Here is a 14,217-nt window from a genome sequence, read left to right as displayed (position 1 = left end):
GATCCCTTAACTTCTCTCCGTTACACATTTTGGTCCTTTCCGTTAGTTTAAATTCCAAAACATTAGGTTTTCATCATTTTCTTCTGGAATTTTTCTGGGATTCTTGTTTGTATTGAAAATTAAGGGTATTTTTGAAAAGAAAAATTCAGCCCAAAAATTCTGAAAGAGATAATTTTCTTTATATATATTATAGATTACTTTTTGTCACATATGTGTGCCAGTCCAAATTATTTTGATTTGAGGTTGTGCTGAAAAAAGTTTTACCCTTGTTTCAAATGGAATATGTATGTGAGCCATTTGTCATGTTGACAAGGAGTAAGGACTCAACCCATATCTTTCAAAATCACGATTTTAACATCAGTTTCGATGGATAATATATAAGTATATGATCTATTAGTGAATTTGTTAGTTTTTAATTAAAAAATTATTACTCCCTCTGACCTAAATTATAAGTCGCTTTGAGAAAAATATTATCCTAAAATCAATTATAATATCAATGAATAATTAATATTACTTTTTCTATTATATCTTTAATTATGTATTACTCTCTCCATAATGATGTATTCTGAGGATTTTTTTTTCCTCCAAATTAGGTTATGACTCAAGTTTCAAATAAGTGATTTTATGGTGTTGAATTAGATTTTTTTTTTTAATGGGGGAATTGTATGTTTGTCTGAAAAAGTCCCAAAAAGATAAAGTTAGTGTGTTTTATCGAGTGAGTTCGTTTTAATTTGTTTTAAAAGAGAAAAAAAATAAGGGGAGGTTGAAACAAAAGGATATAATTTTACTGATGTGTCAAAATATTAAGAAGGGTAAGATTGTATTTTTTGTAGACATTAAATTTCATAAATAGAAAAAGAAAATAGAATATATGAAATGAATTATTATTATTATTAAATAAAAAACTGGGCTCGCCAATTTTGGAGACTGAAACGAGTCTCGAGGGAACCGGTGGGTTGACACACGGTCCTCTCCGACCTTCAACTCATATTAGAGTTTCATCAAGAATCGATTATCAACCCGACCTATGCAAAGACTTCAAGGAGACTGGATATTGTGGCATACAACGATTCATGTAAGTTTTTGCACGACCGAACCGATTACAAGTCTGGCAATTGGATAAGGAATGGAGGGAAACCGAGAAAGCAAGGAGGATAAGATTGATCTGAGGATGCTGGTGTCTTTATTTGTCGTGATTTTGAGCTGATTTGATATGGGATTTCAGTTGTTTGAGCGGCTATTAATATGTTTGCGGCATTGTTACCTCTTGCCACGTGTACCTTTTTTTTTTGTTTGTGTTTGTGTAGATTTAGCTGAATCTCTAGGAAACAAAAAGGGGCTAATCTTTCTCTCTATCTCATAGTTTTTTTTTTTTTTTTTTTTAACTTAGTAGAGTCTTTATCATTTAAGATCCGGTATCTAATAGGTATCTCCAATGTGGAGAAAAAAATAGGGGTCTCTTAAGACCCAAGGTCTAACTTAAGACCCCCAGTCTTAAGTGGATCCCACACCACTTTTCAATAAAATAATTATTATTTGAATTATTTTTTATTGCTTTTCATTAATAAATAGTTATGGGTGGGACTCATTTAGACATTTTCATAGAGGATCTCCATTCGAGTGGTTGGTACGTATTAGATACTATTATTAAAAAATAATAAAAAAATGATGTGTCCATGTGGGACCCGTTTAAAACTTTAAATGTGAAGGTCTCCATTATAGATGCTCTAACAAAGCTTAGCAACGTTTCGATGAGAGTTAAGCAAAGTTTAATAAAAGATTAGTCATCAAAGAATCAATCTAAGGTTCTTCTTAAATAGTGTGTGTTTGGTGTAATTTATTAACAACTTAGTTAATTGTTTGGTGTAATTTATGTTATCAACATTAACGCTACTTTAAAAAACACCGACATTGTCTTGGTAAAAAGAAAAAATGACATTGATGCTGATATATGTGTACACACACACTATCCCATTTATTTCCAAAAAAAATTATAAAATATCTTTTATCATCATGGATATTATTTATTAGGCTTAAATGTGAAAATAGTCCCCGCAAATATTTAACATTTTGGTTTTAGTCCCTGTAAAAATATTTTTTTGGTTTTAGTCCCTGCAAATATAAAAATTTTGGTTTTGGTCATTGGTATTTTGTTTTAGTCCTTGTAAAATTGATTCATATTGGATTTGGTCCTTGTAATAGAATATTTGATTTTGGTCTCTCAAAATGAGGACTAAAATGAATATTATAGGGACTAATTTCAATATGAAATGATTTTACAAGGATTAAAACAAAATATCAAGGACTAAAACCAAATATTCTATATTTGCAGGGATTAAAATCAAAAAAAATATTTTTATAGGGACTAAAACCAAAACGTCAGATATTTGCAGGGACCATTTCCATATTAAAGCCTACTTATCGTAAAGTTTAGTAAAATATCAAACTAGCCCACCAATTTTTTTTAACAAGCCAAAGTCCACCAAAATTTATATTGGGAAGGATCGAATTTGAGAGAAGCACGCTTTTATCTTCTTTTTCTTTTTTGAAACAAACGCTTTTATCTTCTAGAATTCTATAAAAGAGTAGTACTATTTTTTTTATAAAAAATGTTAACTAGTACTTCGGGCACTTGTTAAGGACCTTAAATGGTAAATTATAATAAAAGTTTATATTATCAATGCATTGAAAACTTTTAAATTTTGAAAGAAAAATTACTTTATTTAGCATACTTAAAGAGTGTCTGGGGGTACTCGTTAACAACATCATTTTTTTCAAATGATGAAAAAAAAAGATAGCATCTCTTATGATTAAATTTTAATTTCTTATTTTTATGATTCAGGTTGAAATATTAGCTTTGAGCAAGTGCAGATCCGATCAATGACAATGACTTTGGTGTCGTCAACGTTGCAGATCCGGAGACATGAGTATTCCGGAGACATTAATATAGTCATATTTGTAGGCATATGTACTTTGCCGTTTTATGCTATATATTAACATGGATGATGTGAGTTTATTCACATGTTCATCCTTTTTGTTTTTAGCAAATTTGGATTTATATTATATCGATGTACTCTATCAATTTGAATGAATGAATATCGTTTATTTTTGTAAAAAAAATAAATAACCAGGAGATTTGATCTCCATGTGAATAATATGTTTATAAATTGTTACATTTTTTTTCACGAGTAGAAATAAACTTCGATATTTAGAGTTTACAATACTCACATACTTCCTTAAAAAAAATACTCACATACATATACACAAATTATTTTTCTTCAAAAAACTATACACGAATTATTTGAATTAGATCCGGTGATAAAATGTTCATATTTAACTTAAAATTTTATAATTTTAAAATATAAATTTAACATTAAAGTTTAGGGGTTAGGATTAGAGAGACATAATATTATTCAACGTTGATAAATTAATCCTGAAACTTAGACATATATTGTCTCTCTAGTTGAAATGTGTATATTGAATACAAGTTGAGCTAGAACTCAACACGATATGATAAAATTTTAATTTACTCATTTCCCTTATAAAAATTAATTTTGAAAGTATAAAAATTGAAACCTAATAAAATATAAATATATATACTAATAATTAATTTTAAAAAATATGTATAGCTTTGGTATTTTATATAATCTAAAAAAAATTAAATCAATTGAAATTAGAATATTTTTAAATAGTTAATATTTGAAATTGTAAAAATAGAAACTTAATTTAAGTTAGCTAACATATATATCAGAACTTTTGTATAAAAAGAGAGTTAAATATATTTATTTGTTCCCTATAAATATAACAAATTTTTAGTTTTAGTATGTCTAAAATTTTCTTTCACTTTAGTCCCTAAAAAATTCTCAATCTTTTTATTTTGGTCCCTACATTTAAGTAACTCATGTGTAGCCTTCGGGTTTTTGAATGAACTCTTTAAGAATATTATAAGAATTTTTTCAAAAAAATAGAATTTTTTAACTAAACATGAATTAAATATGAATTTTTTATGTTTTTGTCACTTAAAAATTTATATTTAACACGTTTTTTTTTCAATTCTAATTTTTTTTAAAGTGATACTTATAATATTCTTAACATTCCTAAAAAATTTCATTCAAAAATATGAAGGCTACATATAAGTTGACTTAAAAGTAAGGACCAAATTAAATATGAAGATTGAACCTTTTTTTTTACCAAAGCAAAGTTAACTATTATCATTAATCAACCCATGTTCAATACAAGATGGATAAGAATAAAAAATATGGTGACTAGCCCAAGAACAGGCCGCCCTAGCTAAAGTATGAGCAACCATGTTCGCTTGTCTCCTAACAAACTTCACCTCGAAGTTGAAATGTAAAGATAACTGGTAAATAATACTCCCTCCGTCCCAAATTGTATGACGTTTTGGGCATTTCACACATATTAAGAAATGTAATTAATATTGTGTGGGAAAGAGATATTATGAGTTGTTTTACAAAATTGTCCTCAATAAATGATATGAGAAAGATAAATGAAGGAATTGAAAGAAGAGAGAGTAATAAATAGTTAAGGATATAATAGAAAAAGTAACATTAATTTTTCATTGGTATTGTAAAGCGACATACAATTTGGGACAAATATTTTTTCTAAAGTGACATACAATTTGGGACGGAGGGAGTACTAGAAACAATATATAGCATAAAATTCCGAATCACCATGACCCGGAGACGATAACGTTTGCAGTAGAGTAGCGGAGTCGGACTCGAAGACAACTTTTTTAGGGAATAAAAGTGGAAGAAATTTGTTAGAGGGACTAAAACAATTTTTTTTTATATTTATAAGGACCAAAAACATATTTAACCTTAAAAAAACATATATAATATAACAGATTTAAAAAAAAGAAAAGAAATATATAACATAATTATTTTGTTACTCAGTTTCTTTTAAAAAATTGAAATTATATATTTAAAAAACTATAAAGGAAGTGGACTTCTAACCCGAGGTATTTCGTGGCTAAGAGCTGTCACTGGAATTTGTCAAAAAAAGGATTTGTTAGAGTGTAACAATTAAATTGTATTTTCTAGTTTAGTGTTGATAGTAAAATAACTGCAACTGTTTAAAAATTTTCTAACACACGTTATATCACATTTATATTTAATTAGGAAATTATCCTACTAGGGTAGGGTGCAAAAACTTTGACCGAAATTATGCTTCTCCTTGTTGGCAAATATGGCAGTGCAGTCCTGAGTTCTTTAATATATACTCCCTCCGTTCCTTTTTAAGTGTCTCTTTTGAAGAAAAAATTTGTTCTTATTTAACCGTCACTTTTAAAGTTCAATGCAACATTAAATGTTATTTTATCAATATTATCCTTAGTTATTTATTGTGAAGAGAGAAATATATGAAATGAGATATTAAATGAATAAGGTCATTATAGTAAAAATATAGCTTATTGCATAAAAAATAGTATCAATTGTTGATTGTCTTGGTTTGTGTAAAATGTCAAAATGCAACCATTTAAAAAGGAACGGAGTAGTAGTATTTGAAGAGTTTTCTAATAAACTTTCTTGACTGAACAACCAAACTGCATTACTCTTTGTCGCTTTTTTACCCTTCTGGATCACGTATTATATGTGTATAGTTGCAAGAATTGTTCAATTTATAGCTAGAAGACTTTACTACAATACTTCCTCCGTCCCTAAATAAGTGACCTAGTTGACTCTGACACACATACCAATGCATATGTTTTATCTTTGATATCTTCAATTCTCTACTTAAAAAAAAATAAAAATTTAATATTTTAAAAATACTCATCGAGACGAATCCAACAACATCTTACATGATATTATTTATCTTTGTGAATTAGTAGAAAAGTATGGTCAAAGTATGTCAAGTCAATAATGTATATTGTCAACTGGGTAGGGACGGAGGGATTATATAATTCACATACCACGAGGTATTTGAAAGACCAAAAGCTGTCACAGAGGATTTGGTCAATATACACAATGCATGCAATTGGGGGTTGGAGTTTATAGCGAGTTTATAGGCAATACTGTCGGTAACAAAATAAACAGTGTTTTCTAATTACTAGTGGTTCTTTTACACATGGTTAGAGAGATTTTTAATAATTCAGTAAATAATGATATAAGTGAAGGTAGTTTTTATATTTTTATTCAACCATACTGACTAACTTAAGAATCCCATGTTATCAATGTTGACAATTTGAATGCAAATTGCAGTTAATCTATAGATTCTGTACACACAAACACCTTTTTTTAGTGTGTGTACAACAAAATATAGAAAAGAAATACATGAGGTATTTGAATTCGAATTTGAATTCGAGTACAAGTACAGCACAATATAAGATAAAAGAAAAACATATGGAACATATATTCTAACTAGCTATTATGGCTCACAACAACATCCAGACCAAACCGTGTGGACTATATCTCCCCCATAACTTTAACCATAAGACACTCGAGACTATAAAAAAATTACACACAATTATTGTGAATCTAATTTATATTAAAAATATAAGGATGTGTGATTATTTTTAAGATCTGTTTAATTTTTTTTTAAGATACTGGGGTTAGATGAATTAAGTGCTTCTTATGTATTAATACAAAAAAATGCTATTTCTCAAGAAGGATAATATTTTGGGTAGCATTTCTCATGGTTGATTGGGTAGTATTTCTCATGGTTGATTGCCATGCCTACATAAAGAAAAATATTATTGGGTAGTCCTTCTGTCTTTTATTATAAGACCATCTCCAACATGGAGTCTTAACATCAAAAGATTAAGTACTTACTAGGTTTCATTGGAGAAGAAAAACAAAGAGTGCCTATTGAGAAGATGTGCTCTATTAAAGTCCCCCTCTCTCATTTTAGGGAGCCACATTTTTTAATATTAAAATATAATGATATAAAATTATTATTTGAACTTAATTAAAACTTTTTTTTAGATGTGTTGAGTTGAAGTGATCGAATGTTTATTATGTATTATTATAAAGAAAAATATTTAGAAATAAGAGATGTGTTAAAGTGAAACTCATTAAAATGCTTAAAAATATGTATCTTTGTTGTAGATCTTCTAAACCTTCTATAAATTTCATAGATGTTAAAAGGTGATTGTAACTCCTTTAAAAAAGGGGGGAAATGGTAAAGAAAGCCCTTAGTGCATTGGTTAAGAGGATATAAATAGTAATATTGTATTGAAAAATTGTAAAAAATAATAAATTTGATTTTTTAAAAGCTAAAATATTGTTGAATCTAACAAATCTACTATATTTGTTTTTTTTTTCTTTCAACAAGTGCCCTTTGTGCACCAAGGACATTTGTTAGCATAACAATAAAAAAAAAAAAAAAAAAGTGATCATAACGATAAATCTTGTAAAAGTAGTATGTGTTATTTTTTACAAAATTTCTCATGCATTAAATGATATAATATGTACGTAGGAAACAAATTTTGTTTGTGTGGAAATTCGATTTTTTTTTAAAAAAAAATTGCTATCCGATCCTAGAATCCATTTAAAGCATCGATTCTAACACCTTGAAAGAAGTAGACTCCAAGATCACAAGTCAACCACTAGGACAATCTTAAAATTTGGAGATGATGTTATATCAAAGGCCTCATATTTAAAAAGTTAGGCTTAAATATGATAATCGTCCCTGTAAAAAACAAAATTTGAAAACATCCCTGTAAAAAAAAATTGTTTGAAAAAGGTCCCTGGCCCCACTATTCAGCTAATTTGGCATGGTTTTGGCCACACGGCAGTTGCTGACTGTGCAACTTTTACCACGTGGCGTGCCACATAATATTAAATTTTAAAAAATATTTTTAAAATTCTGAATATTGTTTTAAAAACTAAAAAATATGAAAATAAATTTAAAAAATAATATAAAAATTCTGAAAATAAATTTTAAAATATTAAAATGATTTTCTGATTTTTTTTGTATAATTTTCAAAATAAAATTATTATTTTTTAATATTATATATTCTGAAAAAAAATGATTTTTTTTAAAAATTAAAATTAACAGTTTTTTGTCACAAAATTAAGTTTTCGAGAATTTTTAATTTTCAAAGTTTTTTTTTTCCGAAAAGTATTTTCGTTTTTTTTTTTTGAAATTTTTTATAATTTTTACATTTATTTTCAGATTTTTTAAATTTAAAAAAATAATTTTCATAATTTTATTTTTTTTAATTAGGTGGACTGCCACGTCAGCTCCACGTGACAAAAACTGCACAGTCAGTTACTGCCACGTCAGCGAATAGCATGCTAAATCAGACATAAAATGGGATCAGAGACCTTTTTCAAACAATTTTTTTTTGTAGGGTTGTATTTCAAAAAAAAAAAAAATACAGAGACGATTATGATATTTAAACAATAAAGTAATGGACAAGTGTGTTTTTATTTGCAGTCAGGCATTCATAAAGTGAAGTCCACGGATCTTCAAAAACTAAACTCAATGAATCTTCAATACTATTTCAATCAAATATATTATAATGTCTGGTTGGTGGCCATTCAATTGCTTGCCTCCATGCATGGTGATCATGCCACGAAATCAAAATCAAGTAAATGCATATATAGATTCCTTTTAGTTGACATTTTTAACATGCATTGCCTTCAAATTCAATCTTAGATTATCATCACTAGTATTCTTAAGATCTAATCTTCCTCTCGCCTATATTAACACCCATAATCCTTCTCACTAAGTACAAAACAACTCCTAATTTAATTTCTTCATATTTACAAAAAATGGCTTTCCATAACTTTTTCATTCTTACACTCTGCTTTTCTCTTTCACTTTCCATCTTGGCATCATTACCATCATCATCCCTAGCTGATAATTCTAAGGTCCCACCACAAACAATCTGCGAGTCCACCGTAAACCCTCCCTTTTGCAAAACTCTACTTGCTAACCAAAACGGCACCGTAATTGACTATGGTCGTTTCTCCATCCGAAAATCCTTATCCCAATCCCGCAAATTCTTAAACTTAGTACTTTCGTATCTTCAAGATAAATCATCTTTGTCACAACCAACAATTTCAGCTCTTAAAGATTGTCAATTTCTAGCCCAACAAAATTTCGAATTCTTATCAAACACTCATCAAACTGCTAATAAAACTAGCAATGTTCTTCCCATTTCTCAAGGCGAAGAATTACAAACCTTGCTTAGTGCTGTTTTAACAAACCAACAAACTTGTTTAGATGGTTTAGTTACTGCATCTTCTGATCAAACGGTGATTAATGATTTTTCATCAACAATTTCCGATGATACAAAGATTCATAGTGTGTCCCTTGCTCTATTTTTAAAGGGTTGGGTTGGTGACAAGAAAAAACAAACATCATGGCCACAAAATGGAAGACATTTGAATTTTCACAACGGTCATTTACCTTTCAAAATGTCAGATAAAGTGCGTGCTATTTATGATTCAGCTAGAAATCGACATGGGCGAAAGTTACTTCAAACAATTGATGAAAGTGTTACTGTAAGTGAAATTGTGATTGTTAATCAAGATGGAAGTGGAAATTTTACAACAATTAATGATGCTATAAACGTTGCACCAAATAACACGGTTGCTAGTAGTGGTTACTTTCTGATTTTTGTTACCGAGGGTATTTATCAAGAGTATGTATCTATACCCAAAAACAAGAAGTACTTGATGATGGTTGGAGATGGGATTAATCGAACGATTATCACTGGTGATCATAATGTTATTGATGGTTCTACAACGTTCAATTCAGCAACATTTGGTAAGCAAAATATTTGTTAATTTAGTTATACTCAAGTCAAGTATACGATATTTGATTGATGTCATTAATATTACAAGCAACACGTATGCATGAGTACGCTTAGAGTTAAACCAATCAAAAGCTAGCTAGCATCAAAAGTCACGTTGAGTTTTTTAAAAACTAGTATTACTATCTTGACTAATTGATTCTAATAAACCACTTTACGTAAACATGAATTATTCCTTACTTATAGCATGCATGAAAATTAATTTATCACATGTATTTTTTATTATGTGGTTATTGACAAATAATAAAATACATGACCCGTATTATAAGATAAAAAATAAAGTCATTTGAGAGTGCATTAATTGCTAAAAAAAATATATAATTCTATTAAATGCAAGATATATAATGCTAAAAACTTTTCCTAAAAAATGAAATACTAAAAACTTATATAGTTAATATAAAATAGGGAAATGCTCTTTTCCGCCGACAACAGCATCATGACAACTAATTTTGTCAAAAAAACATCATGACAACTAATGTGTAAGATTACTCAAACTTCACATCTACCCTCTCGTGTTTTCCGTTAAACAAGACTTTGAAAGTTTGACTACTCTTTTGAACAATGACATATATTGTTTTATCAATCACATTCGAGACATAGAACAGTTGAATATAAAATATTAATGATAGAGATGTATATATATGAAATAACATTTCAAATATATAATATCAAATAAACATTTTTTTTATGTATCATCAAATAAACTTCTTAGTCTATGTTATTTTTGTAATTATTGACCATGACCGACCAGAGAGAGTATATTTTTAATCGTGCTTGTTTTAATACTATTTTACTGTGATTTTCTATTTGATCAAATTCAAGTATATATGATCATCTCTTGGTCGATATTTAGTAGGTTTTTTAATAAGGGATATTTGGTAGTTCATGCATACAACTTTTATATTGGTACAACGTTTCTCTAAGCTAGCCTAAATTCAATCACACTTGATCCATTCTTCAGAAATATCTGTATCGCTTTCATAATTTAGAAAGGAAAAATAAGTCATTTTTCTTTACTCCTTTACAAAATCATCCATCTAGAATCTAGATTACTCCCTTACAAAATCATCCATCTAAACATAGCCATAGTGTATTTATTGGTATAATGTGTAGTTTGAATTTGTTGTATAAATTTTGTACATGTGCTTGAATAATCCTTACACTCACTTTATGATATACTTGCAGCTGTGGTTGCACAAGGATTCTTAGCGGTTAACATGACATTTCGCAACACGGCTGGACCAAGCAAACACCAAGCAGTCGCGGTAAGAAACGGAGCTGATTTGTCCACCTTCTACAGCTGCAGCTTCGAAGGCTATCAAGATACTTTGTACACACATTCCATGAGGCAATTTTATCGCGAATGTGACATCTATGGAACAGTTGACTTCATATTTGGAAATGCTGCTGTTGTTTTACAATCTTGCAACATATATCCCCGACTTCCCAACAGTGGACAATTCAACGCTATAACCGCTCAAGGCCGAACGGATCCAAATCAAAACACAGGAACTTCTATACATAATGCAACTATAAAAGCTACTGATGATTTGGCTCCGTTGATTGGTACAGTGAAAACATACCTTGGTAGGCCATGGAAAGAGTACTCAAGGACAGTTTATATGGAATGTTTTATGGAAAGTTTGATAAATCCTTCTGGTTGGCGTGAATGGAGTGGGGATTTTGCATTAAGCACATTATATTATGCAGAGTATAATAATACAGGACTTGGTTCAAATACTAGTATGAGAGTGAATTGGATTGGCTATCATCTTATTAATGCTACTGATGCTGCTAATTTTACAGTGGATAACTTTTTGGATGGGGATAGTTGGTTGCCTCAAACTGGTGTTTCATACTTGAGTGGATTGATCATATAATTAAACAGAACAAGCTAGTCTATAAAAATAGATCAGCAAAGATTATTAGTAATTCCTTTAGTTCTATTGTGTGTAAGTTTCTCATTTCTCTTTCTCTATTGTGTAATTATAAATGATTAAATAATATGCATTACAACTTTCTCAATTCTCTATTTAGGTGTTACCTTTTCTACTCCTCTTGTAATACATCTTTTGCTATTTAAAAATACCAAAATGCTTCAAAAGTGCTTATTGTAACAAATAATTTCTTCGTCCAAGACATATCAGCTTAATGATAAGGGTAATATTTTGTATGGTTTGTCTAAAATGTACAATATTGCACATTTTAAAACAATTAATAGTAGTAATTTTTTTTGAAAACAATAATTATAAATTCAAAAGTTTTATATTTAATATTAAATGTGCAAGTTCAAATACAAAATTTCTATTTTAAACTTCTTAACATGTTCAAATTTGCACATGATAAAAAAATCTTTGTAGGGTTTTGTAACTTCAACTCTATAAAAAATGAAGGTTAAATTCTCTTAAGAATGGTTATAAGATTTTCTTATAAGCTAGAGCGGTTGAACCATAATTATTGTCCCTCTAATAAATAATAATCTTTTTGTCCTTGCGAGCTTAGCTTAGTTGATATGGACAATGCATAATAATATGCAAGCAGGTCTGAGTTCAAACCCCGGCCACCACAAAAAAATCTATTATTTTTTTTTTTAAGAAATATAAAAATCTCTTATTTACCTTTTTTAAAATAAACAATATCTACTAAACAGGGCCAAATTGTCAAATTGCCCAAACACCAAACTAGATTCTCAGTTGTTTGTGAAACCACTCATGAATAAAATAATTGAATTTCTTCATTGCATATGAAAGGGAGGAGGAAACCAGAGAAAAGAGGGGAGATATGCAAGAAACATAGAGGAAGCCTTGAGAGGTTAATTAACAAAATATTTTGAAATCATTTTAATTTAAATATTCAATTTTTTAAAATCATGTTCCGTTTAAGAAATTTCTTTTTCAAATTGGTATTGACCTTTCTAGTTCAGTTTAATTTTAAATAGAGTAAATAGGCAATTACCCTCCAGAAATTGTAAGTTTCGTCAATTACCCCCTGAAATTAACAAAACTTCAATTACTCCCCTGAAATTTCACAACGTTAATCAATTTACCCCCTCCATCAAATTTTTTTGTTAGTGAACATGATATTTTGCAAATACCCCTCTGAAGTTTTGCATTTATGTGCAAAAAGTTCCCCAAACTTGAAAATTTATATTTTTTTTCTTATACTTGACTCAAAATATTTTAAAGACAAACAATTAACAGTTAACTTTAATACTTTAAACTCTACAATATTACAATCCAGAATTCGCAAAAAGGTCTTAATAATGCAAAAAAATTATATGTTGAGAACCAAAATGAAAATCATCTGCATTAATTTTGACACAGATAGAGGAAACCAAGTAGCATGGTTCTTGTCATTTCTTAAATTAATAAAAATACATATTTGTATAGATGCATATATATATATATATATATATATATATATATATACGTTGAATATCCAAGAAAATGAAAGAAAAATAATCAAATGATAACCTATGAACATCCAAGGCTAAATAATATAAAAAGACTTGCTATATAGAATCACTAAATAATAAGGAACAAAGGCTATTACTAAGTTCTTTCTTCTCCCTATATTTATGCTTTATTTTCCTTATAGCATATCACAGATAATGTTATATCATGCAGTTATTACACTAAATGCATTTTCCATTGAAACACCCACCTCTGTTGTGTATATTAAGAAGCTATATTTACTAGTATTTTTTTTAGAAGCATCTTACTGCTTCACGAGCTGCTCCATGGCAGCTTCTTGAAACATTTCATACAACAAACAATTATTGAAACAAAGATAAGAAGCTAAAGTAATGACACATAGAAAGGAAAAAAAAATTGGGGGACATTTTGCACTCAAGAGCAAAACTTCATGTGGAAATTTGCAAAACGTCATGTTGGCTAATAGAATATTTTGACGGAGGGAGTAAATTGATTAACATTGTGCAATTTCATAGGGTATTTGAAGTTTTGTTAATATCAAGGGATAATTGACGAAACTTACAATTTTAGGGGTAATTGCCTATTTACTCATTTTAAATATTTAGTTCCGAGCATTATTGAACTACTTCTAATAACTATTTCTTATATATATATTATAAAATAGCCAAGAACTATAATTTTATAATAATAATACATGTTTCGTACCGTGTCAAAACCAAATTTAGCCAAAAAAACACTCCAATTTACAAAGAACCGTCATCAATTTTATAGACCACACCGTATTCAGTTGTCTAGATAACCTAAATCTCGTAATCTAGTAATAGCTTTTTGATAAAAATCGAAAAACAATCAATAATTCACATCGGATATATCGGAATTGTAGAATTGTTTTATGAGTCCATCACATGTCACTTGTATAAAGGACCCTCCCCTATGATTTTATAAACATTGTAAAGTGTAACTTTTGTAAGATTACGATAAACTCGTCGTAAATTCAATCATGCA

At 28.9% G+C, this 14,217-nt stretch overlaps 1 protein-coding gene across 1 annotated transcript; it reads left to right on the top strand.

The window, feature by feature from the left end:
* The first annotated feature begins 8,579 nt into the window (after positions 1-8,579).
* Positions 8,580-11,806, top strand: LOC25499609 (probable pectinesterase/pectinesterase inhibitor 41). The gene is made up of 2 exons (XM_013594920.3): positions 8,580-9,732; positions 10,964-11,806. The coding sequence occupies exons 1-2, from the start codon at positions 8,733-8,735 to the stop codon at positions 11,656-11,658; spliced, it is 1,695 nt and encodes a 564-aa protein (XP_013450374.1). The 5' UTR covers positions 8,580-8,732; the 3' UTR covers positions 11,659-11,806.
* The last annotated feature ends 2,411 nt before the right edge of the window (positions 11,807-14,217 follow it).

Source organism: Medicago truncatula, chromosome 7 (assembly GCF_003473485.1).
Source record: "Medicago truncatula cultivar Jemalong A17 chromosome 7, MtrunA17r5.0-ANR, whole genome shotgun sequence".
Classification (NCBI taxonomy): Eukaryota; Viridiplantae; Streptophyta; class Magnoliopsida; order Fabales; family Fabaceae; genus Medicago; species Medicago truncatula.
The sequence above is the reverse complement of the archived record's forward strand: the minus strand, read 5'-3'. Positions and strand labels throughout refer to the sequence as shown.